Here is a 21,331-nt window from a genome sequence, read left to right on the forward strand (position 1 = left end):
TTTATAGGATTCATTAACGTAACCACTACATCATCTGCAAAAGCTCTAACTTTGTACTCATATTGTCTAATCTTAATTCCCTCTATTTTCATTAATTCTCGTATTTTATCTAATAATGGTTCCAGAGTCAAAACAAACAATAATGGTGATAAGGGACATCCCTGTCTTGTTCCCTTCGCAATCTTAATAACTTCTGTCAAACTACCATTTACTATAATCTGTGCTGTTTGCTCTCCATAAATCGCTTTAATTATTCTAATAAAACAGTCTCCAAATTGCATTTTCTCTATTAATTTAAATAAAAAATCCCAATGCAATCGATCAAAGGCTTTCTCTGCATCCAAAAAAATAAGTGCCGCTGAAGTATTCTTCTTTTCCAAATATTCCAATATATTAATAATCTGTCTAACATTATTCCTCATCTGCCTCCCTTTTATAAAACCAGATTGATCAGTATGAATTCTTTGTTGTAAAACTAACATTAATCTATTTGCTATTATTTTTACAAAAATCTTATAATCATTATTTAAAAGTGAAATCGGCCTATAGTTGCCAGGTTTAGAGCAGTCTTGCTCCTCTTTCGGTATCAGTGAAATAAAAGATGTTTTCCATGACGGGGTATTCCACTCCTAATTGTATCTGATTAAATAATTCTTTAAGTGGGCCTAATATTTCATCCTGTGTTTTTATAATAAGTTGCTGTAAGACCATCTGTACCAGGGTTTTCCCATTTTAATTGTTTAATTGCCTCCACTATTTCTCCAGTAGCTATCGGCGGTTCAGCTCCTCCTCTGTTCTAATGTTAGAATATTCACCTTATAATCTTTCAAATAATCATAAATATCCCTATCCAATATTTTGTCTTTTGCATATAGTGCAGTATAAAATTCTGAGAATGCCTTTTAATTTTATCCTGTTGATATGTCTCTTTACCTTTATATTCTATTTTTGTATGACACGTGCTTTCTGTTTCTTCCTTAAATTATATGCCAACCATCTCCCAGGTTTATTTGCATTACAAAAGTATTATGTTTAGCATATTGTATATTCGTTGCCACCTGGTCTGCCATTAACATATTAAATTGACTCTGTAATATTTTTATAGCCTCTTTAAGTTTATGATCTTGTGGGTTTTGAATTAATAACTGTTGCTTCCTTTGAATTTCTTCTTCCAAATATCTACGCTGCCTTTGTTTATTATTCCTTTGCCTGTTGTCCAAATAAAATCAATATCCTCTAATAAACGCTTTGCTCGCTTCCCACACAGTTCCTATAGGTGTCCCTTTGTACATATTAAAATCAAAAAATTCTTTTAACTGTTTCTTACAATAAGTTACATTATCCTCATATCTAAACAGATTTTCATTCAACCTCCATGTTCTACCACCTTTTTCCCTTGTAATAATTCCATCCATACTGGGCTATGGTCAGTTAAACACCTCGAAATATCTTCGTTTTCTTCACCCTAGAAAGCAAGTCATTAGAAATTAAAATAAAATCAATGCGTGAAAAGATTGATGCCTATCAGAAAAAAGTAAAATCTCTCTCATCTGGATTCCGTAACCTCCATATATCTCTAAACTCAAAGTCTTCCATCATTTCAAAAAGATTTTGGTAATTTTGCATGTATAGGTATCTTCTTGGAGGAAGTTCTCTTATCCTTCTTGTATCAATTACTCCATTCCAGTCTCCTAATAAAATAAACGAACTATAATCCCAGAGGGTCAACCTCTCATGTAACATTTTGTAAAACTTTTCTTGTTGCTGATTAGGTGCATAAATACCTATCAACAAAGTCTTTTGCATCTATCACCAGTTCAATAGCAATAAATCTTCCTTGAATATCTGCCTCAATTAGCTTAGCTGGTATATCCTTCCTGATATATACAACAATTCCATGCTTCTTTTCCAAAGCTGATGCAACAAAATGGTTACCCAATTTTGAATTAACTAAATATTTTTGGTCTGATAATTTTATATGTGTCTCTTGCAAACAAATCACATCATTTTTAAATTGTTTCAAGTAGTGAAATATTTTCCTTCTTTTCTGAGCTGAATTCAAGCCATTAACATTCCATGACAAGATTCTATTTGCCATTACTGGCCTCCTGAAGCTTTGAAGCAGACAACGGAAGCTCCTCCTCCGGTATCTTCCGTCTAGCTCCTCCCACAGCTTCCATAATGGGATCCTGACTTTTACTTTGAGACTGTTGCTCTTCTTACGCTTAAGGGCTCCTCTTGTCACCCTTTGCTCTTGTGGTTCCTCTAATACTGGCAGCAATAAAGGCTCTTGGGTCACCACGCCTTCTTGAGTCTCTTGAAGTTTTCTATCACTTCTATTTCGACTTTCAAAACTGTAGAAAGAAAATCCTTTGCCTTTAAAACAGTGTCAATTCTATATCTCCTTCCTTGATAGAATAGTGTCAGTCCAACTGGCACCTCCCATCTGAATTGAATCTGATGTTTTTAAGTTCTTGTGTAAAAAGCAAATTCCTTCCTGTCTCTTAACATCTTTGAAGGAATCTCTTTCAACACCTTCAACTCCTGTTCTCCAATTTTAAAGTTGTCTGATATGAAACTTGCAGAATTTGATTTCTCATAGTCCTTTTCACAAAATAAACCACAATGTCCGAGGAAGCTTTCTCTGTCTTGCAATCCAAGAATTAACTCTATATATTTTATCAATTTGGTAAGCTACCTCTTGGGGTCCGCTTCAATAAATTCAGCCAATGCTTCTGATATAATTTTTCTTAAGTCTTCTCCACGCTCTTCTCGCATACCACGAATTCTAAGAGCTCCTTCCATAAGTTTATATTGTAATATCACAACCTGATCTTCATTTTGATCCACTTTTTTCTGAACACCTTTCATTTCATCTTCTAAATACTTATTTGACTGAGAGATCTGTTGCATTTCCACTTCCAATCCTTCAATTTTTTTACTCAGTCCTTGAACTGCCATAAGAATATCTTCTCTTATTTTTGCATTAAAATTCTCCATCATCTCTTTTTGCCTATCTTCAGAAAGTTTTAATTGTTCTTTCAATTTTTCCTCAAGACTTGGTTCAGATCCCCTTCTTCCAGAAGGCTTTAAAGGTTTAGCTGCCATTCTGTCTTCAAAAGAATCAGGAATTCAAACTTAATAACTCTCCTTCCCTCCTTTCAGTATAAAAAAAACTCCGTTTGTAACAATCCACAAATAACGCTGCTTCATCGTACTAAAAAATTTTACTTTCACTTTTAGACGCCATTTTAAAAGTCAATTAATCAAAGACAAAGAAAGGTTTCAAATTTCAAAAAGGGAGTCGGTACTTGCCGTGCTGATTCTACATCAAAGTTCGAACGCTTGTGAAATTCCCGTCTGCTTGGAATATCAATCAATTTAATAAGTTCTCTAGAGCAGAAGCAACATTCCTCTCCTTTTCCCTGATAAAAACAGGGGCGTGCTGAAGTTGGAAGGAGTGGAATTCGGTGGGGTCATAAATCCAGGAAAATTCGCTCTTAAGAGCAAACCCCCTGTCAGACCTGCCACTCTTCCACAATTCTGATAATCTCTTTCACCCAGAGATTATGCTAAGCTCAGTGAACAGTGATTTATTTTCTGTTTCACTGACTTTTACAATCTTCTAACACGGAGTGCTCTGTTTGAGCACCCAGCAGGAGGGTGACGTCACTGGAGCCTCCCAGCTTGCATGATCCTAGACTTATATTAAATATATTTGCTGATCCTTTAAAGTGTCATAATAGTATTTAATTTTGATCTAGAAAGTATTGAATATTTTATAGATGAATTTCTATCCCGTTCCTTCCACAAAAAAGAGGGGAAAAAATCTAAATATATTAAAGTGATTTAGCTTCAGTAAAGGGGAAGTTTCTATTGACTGCAGACTCTGCATTTCCCAATCTTCGTCTATAAGGAAATAAAACATTTAGGAAACATTTCTGAGGTGCTCCAGAGAGCATTCCAGACAAAAGTAACTAATTTATTTTTTTTTTTTTTTTTTTTTTTTGTTCAAAAAGTTTTTATTAGTCAAAAAAGGTTTATACAAATACATATCAGGTATGGTAAATTTTCATTTTTCTTATCTAAAATAAGAATTTTACTCAAATTTTTTAACACATACAACAGCCATAAGGCAAGCAGGTGACACGAAGTAGCAAAGTTTGCAAATTTTAAATACGTAATAAAGAAGAGTCAAGAATAAACAGAATATCGTACAAAAGAGAATAAGGAAAACCAACACAATCCCAAATATCTTTATCACTTCCTAGTTTTGGATCTCAGAACTCTGGGTTCAGCCTGACCCAACTCCAGGGCCGCAACAGCGGCAGCCGCTTCAGCCCCATGATCTATAACCTCCCCTTCTTCAATTCCTGGGTCATCTGATTCCAGGAAGGCTTTGTGTTCCTCCACATAGGCCGTAGCCTCCGCAATTGTACTGATTTTTTTCGTAATGCCCTCCCGGAAAATCATCAATCCCTCTGGCATCAGCCATCTGAAGCCCACTCCTTCTGGTACAATTTGCTTGACAAAAATAATATTTCTTTCTTTTTCACGTACCTGTCTGGGAATCTGCCTCAGAATGGCTATCTCCCTGCCCCTGTAAATCAGTGCCCCACTCCTATGTTTTCTAAGAATTTCATCTCGCCTCTTCTCACAAATTTGACATGAACCTCTCTGGGAACTGCATGCGTGCGTGCATATTGCGAATTAACTCTATAAACTCGATCCACATCCCAATTCATGAAATCAACACCTCTCCCAAGAAATTCTCCCAACAATTTAGTCACAACATCTCTCAAGTCTTCTTGGTCCACTTCTTCCAAATTTTGAAACCTAAGGAAATAAGACATTTTATCCATCTGTAGTCCAAGCACAGCATTGCCTGTCGTCTCCTCTCTTTTCTGCACTGCCCGCATCTCACCCTCCAGACCTTCCACTTTCTGCTTGTTTTCTGCTGAGACTTGTTGAGTATCCTTTAAATCCTTTTGGATAGTCACAATTTCTTCTCTTATTTCCGTTTGGCCTCTTTGCAAATCATCCAGTTTCTTGTCCATATTGGATAACTTTTCCAGAATTCTCTCCATCTCTCCAGCAGTTGGTCTCTGACCTTTTGCCATTTGAAAAAAAAAGAATCAAAATCCTCAGGCAAGCACAGTATCCTTGTAATTTCCTCCGGATCCACCAGGGGGCACTCACAGGAGCAACGAGTCCAGAGTACAGTTAGTCAACCAGGAAGCCGAAGGGAAGTGATGTCATCAAAATTCTCATAGTGAAGGCGGAAGCTGGACGCCACCACTGTTCCCCAGAAGGAGGGGGGGCCTCAAACCTTCCCTCCTAAATTTCTCCATCACCTCTTCTCTCCAGAGCTCCACAAAACCGGTAATCTTCTTATTTTAAGTTCTCCTCTCTCCAGAATAACTCGTGCTCCTTCCAACCGCAGGGGAGAGAAAACCCCCCCGCACTCCGGAGCACTCCACTCACGTTTACCGATATTCCCTTCCCTTCTCCTCCTCAATTCTTCTCCGTGCCCTGTTCACCACCAGGCTGCTGCAGTTATAAATCCAATGCCCCGGTGTCACCGGGCACAGCGGCCCAGGCGACGACCAAAATAATGGCCGCGGCCTGTGGCCTCCGAACCCCGCCGAGCCTAGGACGCGCCAGCATCGGTCCCCACAGTCCTGTATGTCGGCTGGGAGACCCCTGGCGAGCCGTCCGTACGGCAGGTGTCCTTTTCGGAACACCTGGCCCCTGAGGGCCTCGGCGGCGGCCGGATTCGGGCGCTGGAGGCAGGAGAAACCTTCCAGACGTCCGTTGCCACTGGATACCGGAAGTCGTCTCTCTAAAAGTAACTAATTTATAATCACAATATAGGTTGTACCAAAAAAGAGGAAAAAAATTAACGGATGTCAGGAATTTTAGTATCAATCCTTTGTGTTGCCTTCTGTCCTGTGATTTTACATGGTGGAATTCTACATTGTTTTGCCTTTGTAAACTGTCCCTGATTTTCCAACTAAGAGCTTATATATATAAATCAAATACAGAGAAAAAAGAAAAATGAAATATTAATTGTCCACCCTCATTTTTCGAGGAGAGACTGATGATATGAAAGTCCAGGACTCCAATTTTTCCTGAGCTGAAATTCTGGCATGGGAATCTCACTCAAGGAAACGGAATCTACTATCCCACCTACATTCTCAGTCATTTCCAAATTCTTCTTGCACTCCGATTTTTTTTCTACGCTAGACGTGCTCCCTTTCTGTCTTTTACTTTGCACTGGTGAGATAGTCACAGATTTGAAGGTAACTGCATCTTCTGGTTTGCCGTGAAGCTCCAATTCACCTTTTCCAAAGGGTGTACGGTAGGACTTCAGTACAGGAGGAGCAAAGACTTTTTTGGACATTTTGTTGAATTCTGAAATGAGAGAAACCACATTTTCATTAGTAGTGTATAAATAATACAATGCAAAAAGAAAGGAGGGAGGGAGGGAGGGAGGGAGGGAGGGAGGAAGGAAGGAAGGAAGGAAGGAAGGAAGGAAGGAAGGAAGGAAGGAAGGAAGGAAAGATTCAATCCTAACACAGAGAGTACAATCCACCCGGGATTATTTTAAAGAAACTAAAATATTGTTATTGTTATTTTGGTCTATAACCTGACACCTCTTTTTATTTCATTGACTGTAGTAACAGATAAATTTCCATTTTCAGTAGAAACTCTGGCAACAACTCTTGTTTTCTGTTTTCAAAAGAAGAGAAATTCGCAACCTTTTATTCTTTGCTTAGGGCTCTGACTTTTATCTAGAAATTGAAAAGATACTAGCTGTTTTCCCTTTCCCCAACTTCCAGAATACACACACAGGAACAGGGATGAGGGGGCATACATGCAGGTAGTCCTTGACTTACAAAAGTTCATTTAGTGTTCAAAGTTATGGCACTGAAAAAAGTGACTTATGACTGTTTTTCACTGTTAGGACTGTTGCAGCATCCCCAGGGTCAGACATTTGGCAACTGACTCATACTTATGACAGTCGCAGTGTCCCGGGTGTGTGTGTGTCATGTGATCCCCTTTTGTGACTTTCTGACAAGCAAAGTGAACAGGGAAGCCAGATTCACTTAACAACTGGGTTACTCACTTAAAAACTGCAGTGATTCACTTAGCAACTATGGCAAGAAAGGTCGAACGATGGGGGGAAAAACTCACTTAACAACTGTCTGGCTTAGCAGTGCAAATGTTGGGCTGAATTGTGATTGTCAGTTGAGGAATGCCTGTACCAACATGCCTCTTCAGGCTTCATTATTTCTCACAGTTAATTGAGGCAGGAATTGGGCTCTTGAGCTGAACCTTCGGAAAAGCCCCTATTCTGCCACACAGCGGCATAGAATGTTGAGCTTTCTTCCTTACGGTGGGACGTGTTGAAGAAAGAGCTTGGTGGGTCTTCCAGCACACGGTAGGTGTGTGTGAGTGCAGGGGGAAGGAGCTTGCCCAGTGCTCTTCCTCGCCTGTTAGCTATAGGTAGACCTTGAATTACTACCACAATTGAGCCCAACATTTCCACTGTTAAGTCATTTAAGAAGTGGATCTTGCCCCATTTTGCCACCTTTCTTGCCATTGTTGTTAAGTGAATCACTGCAGTTGATAACTTAGTAACCAGTTGTGAACTGAATCTGGCTTCCTTCTTAACTTTGCTTATCAGAACGTCGCAAAAGGGACCTTGGGACACTGCAGCAGTCATAAATGTGAATCAGTTGTCAAGCATCTGAATTTTGATCATGTGACCATGGGGATGGTGCAAGGGTCGTAAATGTGTGTGTGGGGGGGGGAAATTAAATATGAAAAAAAAAATTCAGTGCCATGGTAACATTGAACGGCCACTAAATGAACTATTGTAAGCGGAGGAGTCCTTGAATTAGGAAGAGGGATTGTGCTAACCTGGAAAGGGCTAAACCTGTGTTTAAAAACAACCCAGGCAGCTGTCAAGGCCATGGGCTGTTGCAGAGGGTGGCAATCAGCAGTGAATAAGATCCACCCTGATTACTTCTGCAAGGTCAGGGGGATACAGGAGCAGGTGATCAAGAAGTCTAGTTCTGATCTCACAGAAAGGCGAAAGAGAGTCCTCGGAAGAAGCTGTGGACCAGCCTTAGAGAACAAGCACAGAATGCATTTGCATTGCGGTATGAATACAAGCATCACCCTAGCAGTTAATGCTGCCAAAGCAGGGATAGAATAAGTAAGCACACACACATACACACACACTTGAATAACATGAAAAAGTATACAGGTAATCTTCAACTTACGACCACAACTGAGTTCAACGTATCTGTTGCTAAGAAAGATTTATTTATTTATTTATTTGTTTTGTCACAACAATATATATAGGTATCATACAAAAAGATTATATGAACAAAAAGTATATGAACACATATATGAGTATAATATATATATATATATATATATATATATATATATATATATATATATATATATATATATATATATATATATATATATATATATAGGTCTTTGGTTGTTCGGTTTTCTCCCGTGTAAATTGGAAGTGTCTTGGCGACGTTTGAAGTCTCATTAAATCATCTTCAGGCTTCAGCCGTGCTTCTGGGAGCAATGTGTGATCGCAGCTGTTTCTTCCTTTAACTGCTAGTGGGGTTTGAACTGATTGGGTGGGAGCTTGGCTGTGCTCTGATTGGATGGGGTTTTTCTGTGCTCTGATTGGCTGGGGTGTGTCCTGTGTTGGTGGGGGCTTGGTTGTGCTCAGTCTAGTCTGTGCTGCAGGGGATTTGAGCTGGTGAGCTGCATAGCTGTTGTTTGGCTTTGTGGTCGTACATCTTCATAGTGGGTGTCAGTCTGCTGCATGAATGGATTGGAGGGTTTGAAATGGCTAATGTTGCAGCTGCGGTCTGGCTTCTGGTCCTTGGTCGTGCTTCATGATCAGTGTGGGTTTGGGTCTGCTTTCTGGGTGGATGTGCGGTGGTGACATCCTGTGTGGACCTTGTGAGTGTGGGTCTGGTGTCATTCCTCGTGTTAGGGACTCGTTTGTCAATAAGGCGGGTTTCCAAATGGCTGGTAGGCGGAGGTGTCATCTCGTTTGTTCATGCTGTGTGGGCGTTTTTCTATCTCAATGGCTTCTCTGATTATTCTGTTGTTAAAGTGTTCAGTTTTGGCGATAGTTCTGGTCTTTTTAAAGTCAATATCATGTCCTGTGACTTTAAAGTGTTGGACCAGGGAAGAAGTTAGTTCCTCTTTTTGAATGAGTTCTTGTGTTCTTCAATCGTGCCCTTATTCTTCTGTTGGTTTGTCCAATGTATGTGGTGGGGCAGGCGGTGCATGGGATTTCATATACTCCTTGATTTTCTAACTCAATTTTGTCTTTGGGGTTTCTTAGGATGGTGGATATTTTTCTGTTTGTGCAGAATGCTGTCTTGATGTTGTGTTTGTGGAGGATCTTGCTGATTCTGTCTGTGGTGCCTTTTATATATGGGAGGAGGGCTGTGCCGTTTTCTTGTTCTCTGTCTTGGATTTTAGTGGGGGTTCTTTTGGATTAGCTTGGTTCTTAACTTTGCTTATCAGAACGCTTTAAAAGGGACCTTGGGACACTGCAGCAGTCATAAATGTGAATCAGTTGTCAAGCATCTGAATTTTGATCATGTGACCATGGGGATGGTGCAAGGGTCGTAAATGTGTGTGTGGGGGGGGGAAATTAAATATGAAAAAAAAAATTCAGTGCCATGGTAACATTGAACGGCCACTAAATGAACTATTGTAAGCGGAGGAGTCCTTGAATTAGGAAGAGGGATTGTGCTAACCTGGAAAGGGCTAAACCTGTGTTTAAAAACAACCCAGGCAGCTGTCAAGGCCATGGGCTGTTGCAGAGGGTGGCAATCAGCAGTGAATAAGATCCACCCTGATTACTTCTGCAAGGTCAGGGGGATACAGGAGCAGGTGATCAAGAAGTCTAGTTCTGATCTCACAGAAAGGCGAAAGAGAGTCCTCGGAAGAAGCTGTGGACCAGCCTTAGAGAACAAGCACAGAATGCATTTGCACTGCGGTATGAAAACAAGCATCACCCTAGCAGTTAATGCTGCCAAAGCAGGGATAGAATAAGTAAGCACACACACATACACACACACTTGAATAACATGAAAAAGTATACAGGTAATCTTCAACTTACGACCACAACTGAGTTCAACGTATCTGTTGCTAAGAAAGATTTATTTATTTATTTATTTGTTTTGTCACAACTATATATGTAGGTATCATACAAAAAGATTATATAGTATATGAACACATATATGAGTAAATATTAGGAGGTATAAGCGCATATATATATATATATATATATATATATATATATATATATATATATATATATATATATATATATATATATATATATAGGTCTTTGGTTGTTCGGGTTTTCTCCGTGTAAAATTGAAGTGTCTTGGCGACGTTTGAAGTCTCATTCGTCATCTTCAGGCTTCAACCGTGCTTCTGGGAGCAATGTGTGATCGCAGCTGTTTCTTCCTTTTAACTGCTAGTGGGGTTTGAACTGATTGGGTGGGAGCTTGGCTGTGCTCTGATTGGATGGGGTTTTCTGTGCTCTGATTGGCTGGGGTGTGTCCTGTGTTGGTGGGGGCTTGGTTGTGCTCAGTCTAGTCTGTGCTGCAGGGGATTTGAGCTGGTGAGCTGCATAGCTGTTGTTTGGCTTTGTGGTGGTGCTACATCTTCATAGTGGGTGTCAGTCTGCTGCATGAATGGATTGGAGGGTTTGAAATGGCTAATGTTGCAGCTGCGGTCTGGCTTCTGGTCCTTGGTGGGTGCTTCATGATCAGTGTGGGTTTGGGTCTGCTTTCTGGGTGGATGTGCGGTGGTGACATCCTGTGTGGACCTTGAGTGTGGGTCTGGTGTCATTCCTCGTGTTAGGGACTCGTTTGTCAATAAGGCGGGTTTCCAAATGGCTGGTAGGCGGAGGTGTCATCTCGTTTGTTCATGCTGTGTGGGCGTTTTCTATCTCAATGGCTTCTCTGATTATTCTGTTGTTAAAGTGTTCAGTTTTGGCGATAGTTCTGGTCTTTTAAAGTCAATATCATGTCCTGTGACTTTAAAGTGTTGGACCAGGGAAGAAGTTAGTTCCTCTTTTTGAATGAGTTCTTGTGTTCTTCAATCGTGCACTTATTCTTCTGTTGGTTTGTCCAATGTATGTGGTGGGGCAGGCGGTGCATGGGATTTCATATACTCCTTGATTTTCTAACTCAATTTTGTCTTTGGGGTTTCTTAGGATGGTGGATATTTTTCTGTTTGTGCAGAATGCTGTCTTGATGTTGTGTTTGTGGAGGATCTTGCTGATTCTGTCTGTGGTGCCTTTTATATATGGGAGGAGGGCTGTGCCGTTTTCTTGTTCTCTGTCTTGGATTTTAGTGGGGGGTTCTTTTTGGATTAGCTTGGTAATCTTATTTCTTTGGAATCCATTGGATGTTAGTACGTTAGTGAGAGTGTCTAGTTCGGGTTTTAGGTGTTGTTCATCAGCTAAGCATTTTGTTCTGGAGATGAGTGTCTTGGCTACGGAGTTGATCTGTGCTGGGTGGTGGTGTGAGAGTGCGTGCAGATAGCGGTTTGTGTGTGTTTTCTTCTGGTAGATGGTGTGTCCTAGGGAGCCATTGGGTTTCTGTAGACTAAGACATCCAGGAAGGAAGTTGGTTATTAACTTCTGTTTCCATGGTGAACTGTATTTTGGGGTGTAGGCTATTGAGGTGTGTGAGGAAGTTGTCAAGTTTTTCTTTCCGTGTGGCCAGATTATGAAGGTGTCGTCTACATATCTGAGCCAGAGTTTGGGTTGTGATCAGATTTTCTAGTGCTTGGGTTTCAAAGTGTTCCATGTAGAGATTGGCAATGACAGGTGAGAGGGTGATCCCATGGGTGCTCCTTCTACTTGTTTGTATTTTTGTCCATTATAGATGAAGTATGTGTTGGATAGGCAGTGGTTGGTCAGATCTAGGATGTGCTTGGGGGGGTTATATTTGTTTTGGATAGCTGTCAAGGCTTCTTTGATTGGCACTTGGGTGAAGAGGGATATGACATCAAAGCTCACGAATAGGTCGCTGGGCTGTAAGTTTTGTTTCTTTATGATCTCTATGAACTGGAATGAGTTTTTTACGTGTGAGGTGATGGATTCTGCATAGGGCTGTAGTTGTTTGGCGAGAAATTTGGCTAGGTTTTGTAGAGGTGAGCCTATGGAGCTGACTATGGGTCTGAGTGGGGTTCCTTCTTTGTGTATCTTGGGGAGGCCATAGAGCTTAGGGCATCTGGATGATTTCTCTCTGGGAATGATTCTTTGTTGGATTTCTTCGCTGATGGGGGAGGCTTTTATTTTGGATCTAGTGGTTTTTTCTAGGTAGGTGGTGGGGTCTGTGTTTAGGGGCTTGTATGCAGGGTCTTGGAGTAGGTTGGTTAATTTGGTTTGGTAGTCAGATGTGTTCATAACCACCGTGGCGTTGCCCTTGTCTGCTGGTAGGATTATTATGCTGGTATCTTTTTTCAGGTTAAGTAGTGCTGTCTGTTCCTCTTTGGGTAAGTTGCTTTTGGGTGGCTTGCTGGTGCAGAGGATGTTGGAGATCTCGAGTCTGATTTTGTTAGCATCATCGGGGTTGATTTTGGTCAGGCTGGTTTCAACTCCGCATATAATGTTTTCGGTGGGGATGTATTTGGGAGTGACTGCAAAGTTGAATCCTTTGGAAAGGACATCGGTTTCAGTCACTCCCAAATACACTCCCAAATACATCCCCACCGAAAAAACCACTAGATCCAAAATAAAAGCCTCCCCCATCAGCGAAGAAATCCAACAAAGAATCATTCCCAGAGAGAAATCATCCAGATGCCCTAAGCTCTATGGCCTCCCCAAGATACACAAAGAAGGAACCCCACTCAGACCCATAGTCAGCTCCATAGGCTCACCTCTACAAAACCTAGCCAAATTTCTCGCCAAACAACTACAGCCCTATGCAGAATCCATCACCTCACACGTAAAAAACTCATTCCAGTTCATAGAGATCATAAAGAAACAAAACTTACAGCCCAGCGACCTATTCGTGAGCTTTGATGTCATATCCCTCTTCACCCAAGTGCCAATCAAAGAAGCCTTGACAGCTATCCAAAACAAATATAACACCCCCAAGCACATCCTAGATCTGACCAACCACTGCCTATCCAACACATACTTCATCTATAATGGACAAAAATACAAACAAGTAGAAGGAGCACCCATGGGATCACCCTCTCACCTGTCATTGCCAATCTCTACATGGAACACTTTGAAACCCAAGCACTAGAAAATCTGATCACAACCCAAACTCTGGCTCAGATATGTAGACGACACCTTCATAATCTGGCCACACGGGAAAGAAAAACTTGACAACTTCCTCACACACCTCAATAGCCTACACCCCAAAATACAGTTCACCATGGAAACAGAAGTTAATAACCAACTTCCTTCCTGGATGTCTTAGTCTACAGAAACCCAATGGCTCCCTAGGACACACCATCTACCAGAAGAAAACACACACAAACCGCTATCTGCACGCACTCTCACACCACCACCCAGCACAGATCAACTCCGTAGCCAAGACACTCATCTCCAGAACAAAATGCTTAGCTGATGAACAACACCTAAAACCGAACTAGACACTCTCACTAACGTACTAACATCCAATGGATTCCAGAGAAATAAGATTACCAAACTAATCCAAAAGAACCCCCACTAAAATCCAAGACAGAGAACAAGAAAACGGCACAGCCCTCCTCCCATATATAAAAGGCACCACAGACAGAATCAGCAAGATCCTCCACAAACACAACATCAAGACAGCATTCTGCACAAACAGAAAAATATCCACCATCCTAAGAAACCCCAAAGACAAAATTGAGTTAGAAAATCAAGGAGTATATGAAATCATGCACCGCCTGCCCCACCACATACATTGACAAACCAACAGAAGAATAAGTGCACGATTGAAGAACACAAGAACTCATTCAAAAGAGGAACCAACTTCTTCCCTGGTCCAACACTTTAAAGTCACAGGACATGATATTGACTTTAAAAGACCAGAACTATCGCCAAAACTGAACACTTTAACAACAGAATAATCAGAGAAGCCATTGAGATAGAAAACGCCCACACAGCATGAACAAACGAGATGACACCTCCGCCTACCAGCCATTTGGAAACCCGCCCTTATTGACAAACGAGTCCCTAACACGAGGAATGACACCAGACCCACACTCACAAGGTCCACACAGGATGTCACCACCACATCCACCCAGAAAGCAGACCCAAACCCACACTGATCATGAAGCACGACCAAGGACCAGAAGCCAGACCGCAGCTGCAACATTAGCCATTTCAAACCCTCCAATCCATTCATGCAGCAGACTGACACCCACTATGAAGATGTAGCACGACCACAAAGCCAAACAACAGCTATGCAGCTCACCAGCTCAAATCCCCTGCAGCACAGACTAGACTGAGCACAACCAAGCCCCCACCAACACAGGACACACCCCAGCCAATCAGAGCACAGAAAAACCCCATCCAATCAGAGCACAGCCAAGCTCCCACCCAATCAGTTCAAACCCCACTAGCAGTTAAAAGGAAGAAACAGCTGCGATCACACATTGCTCCCAGAAGCACGAAGCTGAAGCCTGAAGATGACGAATGAGACTTAAACGCCGCCAAGACACTTCCAATTTTACACGGAGAAAACCCGAACAACCAAAGACCTATATACAAACACCCGTGAAAACCTCAGAAAATATATATATATATATATATATATATATATATATATATATATATATATATATATATATATATATATATTTGTTTTCTGAGGTTTTCACGTGTTTGTATATAGGTCTTTCAGTTGTTCATTGAGTTTTCTCCGTGTATGATCTATGAATTGGCGTTGACTCATTCGTCATCTTCAGGCTTCAGCTTGCGTGCTTTGCTCCCAGAAGCACGAAGCTGAAGCCTGAAGATGACGAATGAGACTTCGTCGAAACGTCGCCAAGACACTTCCAATTTTACACGGGAGAAAACCCGAACAACCAAAGATATATATATATATGTATATATACATACATACATATATGTATATATACATACATACATAAAACCCCCACTAGCAGTTAAAAGGAAGAAACAGCTGCGATCACACATTGCTCCCAGAAGCACGAAGCTGAAGCCTGAAGATGACGAATGAGACTTCGTCGAAACGTCGCCAAGACACTTCCAATTTTACACGGGAGAAAACCCGAACAACCAAAGACCTATATACATACATATATATATATAGAAGAAGAAGAAAAAAGGAAAACAATAGGACAGGAACGGTAGGCACGTTTGTGCGCTTATGCACGCCCCTTATGGTCCTCTTAGGAATGGGGTGAGGTCAATAGTAGAAAGTTTTTGGTTAAAGCTTTTAGGATTATGGGAAGAGACCACAGAGTCAGGTAAAGTGTTCCAAGCACTGATGATTCTGTTACAGAAGTCATATTTTTTTGCAATCTAGATTGAAGCGGTTGACATTACATTTAAATCTATTGGTTGCTCTAGTATTATTGCAATTGAAGCTGAAGTAGTCTTTAACAGGAAGGACATTACAATAGATGATTCTGTGAGTTAAACTTAGGTCTTGTCGAAGGCGACCGAGTTCCAAGTTTTCTAAGCCTAGGATTTCAAGTCTGGTGGGATAGGGTATTTTACTGTTTTCAGAGGAGTGGAGAACTCTTCTTGTAAAATATTTCTGGACACGTTCAATTGTATTGATGTCAGAGATGTGGTGAGGGTTCCAAACAGGCAAGCTGTATTCTAGAATTGGTTGTTAAAAGAATTTGTTGTTAAAAGATGGTTGTTAAGTGAATTTTGCCCCGTTTTATGAGCTTTCTTGCCGCCATTCTTAAGTGAATTTCTTCAGATGTTAAGTTGGTAACGTTGTGAAGTAAATTTGGTTTCCACATGGACGTTGCTGGTCAGAAGGTTGCAAAAGGGAATCATGTGATCCCAGGACGCTGCAACTATCATAAGTACATGCCAGTTGCCAAGTGTCCAGATTTCAATCAGATGACCATGGGGATGCTGCAATGGTCGTAAGTGTGAAAAATGGTTTCAAGTCACTCTTTTCACTGCTGTTGTAACTTCAAATGGTCACTAGATGATAAGGCAATACAGGACAACCTGTATTGCACGACTATGGAGAGGGAAGCTGTGCAAGGCTTGTCCCAGGAGCATCGAGGCAACAAGTGTAATGCATGTGCACAAGTCCCTAAAACTAATAAAAGTTTTAGAAATAGTAAAAAAAAAATAATGCAAACATGCAAAAACATGTATTGGCAGAAGTAATGGGAAGCCCATCACAGAACCCCTGGCGAGATAATCAGTCCATTCATCTCAAAATAGTTACTTTAATACATAAAGTACAGAGCACAGACTGATCATCACTTACCGTTCTTTTTGCTTCGGCTTGTTGTTGTTCATCCACCTGCCTTGGAGATTTTACTTTATGTCTGTTTTATGAAAAATAAGAGGAGGAACAGGGAGAAAAGGCCAAGCACCTGTTATTTATGCCACTTTTTTAAAAAAACACCACAAACTTGCCATCCCACTAGCAGCTGAACACACGGGGAAATTCCCCCAGATTTCCTTTTCTTTCGCTCTATGCATACTACACTATATCTAGATTTAATTATGTAATATCACCACAATAAAGTCTGTTAATAAGCATCTCTTCACCATATGGCGGTACATTTCCAAGTATGTCGCAACTGCAGCGACAGAGAACTGTGACAGACTGATGAGCATATTGGAAAAGTAAAGAGAAGGTTGTTTCAGGAGCTGAATCTGGCGATTCCTGTCAGCAGAATGGCCTTAAATTTCATGTCCCCATTTCCAATCCTCAGAATAACAGAGTTGGAAGGGATCTTGTGGGTCAGCTAATCCAACTCCCCACTCCGCCTAGTCCTTCTCCTGCCCATTTCCCATCTCTGCCCTCCCAACGTCCCTTGTAGGTAAGGGATGATCAATTTGAACAGATTTTAATATACTGAACTGCCCTTTTGCGATGTCAGAATAAGGGGGGAAATAATACTTTTAACACTAGTATACATAAAATCAGCTTAAGCCCGTCTCACTCACAAACTAGACAAGAGAGGAAGGGAATACATTAGAAAAAAGATATGGTAAGTTCCCTATCGGTTGATGCCATGGCTTAGTGGCCCATAAAGCATTCAGATCATCTAAGCAGAAAACAACAAGCAAAAGCCATCAGATTCAGACAGTGGCAGAGTTTAATAAAAGGAATGTACTGTTTTCTATACTGTTCTTTTGAAGTACGATTTTTAAATTTCCTTGGAAAGAAAATGTCCCCAAAACTGGGCTTTTGCTTGGTGTCGAAGCCGATGAGTTATCCAACCCAAGGTGTGACACAAAATTATACTTTTATTTTGATACCAAGAAATAAGGACCCTGGTTGGAACGCAATTTTTATAGTCAGAGGATGGTCGCATCTAACCCTTTGCTCTTCCCCTAATAATGCATGCATAACAGATAATATTGATGGGTTATTTGGATTTCAGCCCCCTAAACATTTATGCTTATTATGCTAAATAGCTAAATGTCGCATCACCTGTTTTTCACCCCAGGTCATGGGTATCTTGCAAAGTGTGCCAACTATGTGGTTTTGGGCTTTTTTCTTATGAGCGAGCTATTCTTGTTCCTAATATCCTGGCTAGTGGTTTTCTAACAGGTACAGTGCTAGCTTTTGCCTCGCTAGGGCTGTGCAGCACACCCCTCTTCCTATTGCAGAGCAGAATAAAAGAACAAACAGTTTTATCTCAAGGCAGCACCCCCACTCCCCCGCATTCTTCTGCAGAGAAGAATAAAAGCAGTTTTAAATCTTTGTCTGGGCAGCACCTCCCTTCCAAATAAAGAGAGAAGATAGGAAGGAGCATAGCTCTTGTTGTAAGGCAAAGAAATGAAGACAAGAGAAAACGTTTCATCAGAATCCATATTCCTCACTCTCATGTCCATGACATCCACACCTGGGTCCTATCTCCACATATGACCCTTCCTCTGACCCCCAGGGCCTCATCCGCACATACATTCCATCATCTGATCCTTCATACCCCCATAGGTTAGGATTTGTTTAGAAGACATGGATAACACTTATATAGTCAGATTGGCTGAGATATTCTAACTCCTTGGAGTTAAGAGTCGAGAAGGACCCCTAAATTTCAGATCAGCTCTTTCTAGGGATCATAGCATAATCCTAGATTTGGGTGGCACTCTTCCCACCTCTTTTAACATCTTCATTTTAGTCTCATTCTTCATTCTGGTTTTTTCTTTGTTATCTATGGTTTTTATAGGGTTAGGGTAGTACTATATATTTTTACAAATAGCCCTCGACTTACGACTACAATTGAGGCCAAATTTTCTGTTGTTCTGCCGTCTCTTATTAAGTGAATCACCAGTTAGTAACCCAGTTAAGTGACTCTGGCTTCCCCACTGACTTTATCAGAAGGGCACAAAATGGGATCACGTGACATTGGGACACTGCAATCGTCATAAATACGAACCAGTTGCCGAACAGCTGAATTTGGGGGGGGAGCGGGATGTGTGGCACCGGTCACAAGTGTGAAAAACTATCATAAGTCACTTTTTTCAGTGCTCTTGTAACTTTGAACTGTCATTAAATTATCTGTTGTAGGTCGAGGAACACCTGTATTGTAAACTGCAGAGTCACTGAGGTGAGCTGGGTGGAGTATAAATAAATCTGATAAATAAATAAATAAAATCTCCATACTGATGATGTCTGAAATCATACCATGCCCTCACTCAATGGCTTCATGCAGATTTTAAATGAAATAGGGCAGGAGGATTGAGACCCACACTAGATCCCCCCGAGACCTAATGAGGGGAAAACTATTGGTAGAGATTGGGACGAGCAGGACAAAATGGTAGCAAAAAACCCCAAAAAAGTTTGCCTTAAAACCAGATGAAAACCTGTCCTCCATGAATCTCCTTTTAAAGCCACTCCAGATAGCGACTATCATGTCTTGTGGGAAGCAAATGGTGGAATTACACAAACAAGGTTAGGGAATTCTCATCTGGAATGGCTTCCTTAGTACTTTAAGGTACTTGATGTCCTGGGTTTAAATGAAAAATATTCTACTTGAAGGTGGTTTTTTAGAAGGCAAACTTTTTTGGGTTTTTTTGCTACCGTTTTGTCCTGCTCATTCCAATCTCTACCAATAGTTTTCTTCTCATAAGATCTGAGGGATCTACTCACAAATAGGGGATCGAGAGAGATTATCTTGTGGCTACTAAAGGATTAAATGGATCTTTCTTGAGGATGAGGCTATTTTCTTGGCTTGGAACAAAAGGTTGCGTCTTCCTAGTTTTCTGTTGGCTCAATTTCTGACTAAATTTTGGTGAGAAGAGCTCATGTAGAGGTGAAATTAAAAAATAATATAAATATAACCAGGGAGGGACTTCCTTGTAAAGCACCAGCGAGAAAAAGCCTCATTTTGAGATTTAAAAAGTGCCCGTGTGGCCTCAGGATTTCCCATCCTTTTTCTCTGCTGCTTTTGCTGGCATTTTGTCAACAGAGGAAATCTAAGAATTAAAGCCCTCTCCCGTTCGACAGAGGGGATTTTAGGGTGGATTTTCGAGGCTGCGGTATCCATGACAAAGCAAACCTGGCACCTCAATGCTTTTTCTCGCCTCAGCATTTTTTTCGTGAGGTAAAAAAATAAAAAAGCGCGGCGTGGACAGAAGCGGGGCTTATGTGTCATATTTCTGCCACAAGGACAAACTTCGCTTGTTTGGTTTAAAGCTCAACATTACCTCAGTTTTTAAAAACTTTAAAAAAAAAAAATTTGCTTTCCGCCTAAACTGAGGTTAAAAAAAAAACAAAAAAACCAGCGGGCGAGAACAGCGCGCGCCCGCTTCCCCCCTAACGCGCAGGCGCGCTCCCCAGCACGCAGGCTCCGCACATCCGGGTCTCCGCTGCCCTCGAAGGGGGCGTGTCTCTCCCGCGCTTCTCTTGCACTGAGTCATGGAATGTCCGGGCCCCGCTCGTTGCGCCGCAGGCTCGCGCATGCGCACAAGAGCCCGGCTGAGCCTCGGCGATTAAAAAGGCTGTCGCCGCCGTCCGCGGTGCAAGTTGCGAGCTTGGCGCCGTGGCTCGGGGAAATTCCGCCCTTTTGCAACCTCTTTCCATTACGGAAAGGCGGTTGGGCCGCCTCATGTTTGCAATCACTCGCCCAGTGAGAGAGATGCACAAGCTTTGGTGGACGGCGGACCGGTTCAGCCTCTGCGCCTAACCGGGACTACAAAAGATCCCGAACAACAAAGGGCAGTTAGGAGTGGGGGGGACGTTTAGCTTGTATTGATGCAATACATTGCAAAGGGAGGGTGAGTTTACACCAAGCAAGCCAGTCATTCTCCGAAATCTGGCTTGCAGGGACACTCCAGCGCCCGGAAGCGTCTTACGTTATGGTCGCATATCTGGAGGCGAGCAAGAGGGTGCAAGTCACGCTAAACATACCGGGAAGTAGCGAGAGAGCGGATGGCTGTGGGCGTTTCCGGCTACAGCTCCCCATCTTCCACCGATCAGCCAGTTGCAAAAGCGGTGTTGGCTGCGGATAATGGGGCTTGCACCCGGCCAGTGTAAAGAAAACAACCCGAAAATCCTAAATCAATTGGGGAGGGGGGGCGGATTTATTGCACGCACGCGCTTCCAATTTGCTTTCCTAAGGCAGGAGAGGGGCGTGTGTCGCCTTTCGCACATGTGCAGAGTGTATATCCGGGACTTTGGGAAACTACAAGTACCAGGAGGCTTTGCAAGCGCGCTCGAGGTCACGTGATCCTCCCACAACTGCCCATATCGGGAGCCCTTTGCTGCCGCTGTTGTTTACATGCGAGGCGGGAATTTGCTCCTTGTATAGTCGCGGTTTACGATGCAAACCTCCGTCCCTGCAGCCACAAGCAACTTTCTCCTTAAGAGACGCGGAGAATCCGCTTCGGAGACTTAAATTAACGCCCGCAAAAAGGACTAGAAGCCTTAACAGACTTAGTTGGTCCTGCTGCCACCCTTACGTTCTACAATTGAGAATTATTCTTTCATTTTTTTCCATCCCTAATAAAAATAGTAAATAGTTTCCTAGACGGAACGCAAGCTTTGGACCGAAGTAACACTGTGACGGGCACGTGATAAGCCCCGCCCTCAGCAAACAAGGACCCTCGCCCACACTTTCGAGAAAAACGATCTCG

The 21,331-nt window shown here is 41.8% G+C and overlaps 1 protein-coding gene across 6 annotated transcripts in view; it reads right to left on the minus strand.

Annotated features, from left to right (window-relative positions):
- The window catches only part of ZCWPW1 (zinc finger CW-type and PWWP domain containing 1), a 43,288-nt gene extending 22,496 nt beyond the window's left edge, over window positions 1-20,792 (minus strand). The window contains exons 1-3 of one of the 6 annotated variants that reach the window (XM_058181959.1): window positions 20,607-20,792; window positions 16,506-16,566; window positions 6,194-6,414 (exon numbers count right to left, since the gene is read on the minus strand). In XM_058181959.1, coding sequence (XP_058037942.1) covers window positions 6,194-6,403 — 210 coding nt within the window. In that variant the 5' untranslated portion in view covers window positions 6,404-6,414; window positions 16,506-16,566; window positions 20,607-20,792. Of the gene's footprint in view, window positions 1-6,193; window positions 6,415-16,505; window positions 16,567-20,606 lie in introns of those variants that run through there. The other 5 variants (XM_058181957.1, XM_058181956.1, XM_058181958.1 and 2 more) reach the window with 5 other exon arrangements.
- Between the last annotated feature and the right edge of the window lie 539 nt (window positions 20,793-21,331).

Source organism: Ahaetulla prasina, chromosome 4, assembly GCF_028640845.1.
Source record: "Ahaetulla prasina isolate Xishuangbanna chromosome 4, ASM2864084v1, whole genome shotgun sequence".
Taxonomy (NCBI): Eukaryota; Metazoa; Chordata; class Lepidosauria; order Squamata; family Colubridae; genus Ahaetulla; species Ahaetulla prasina.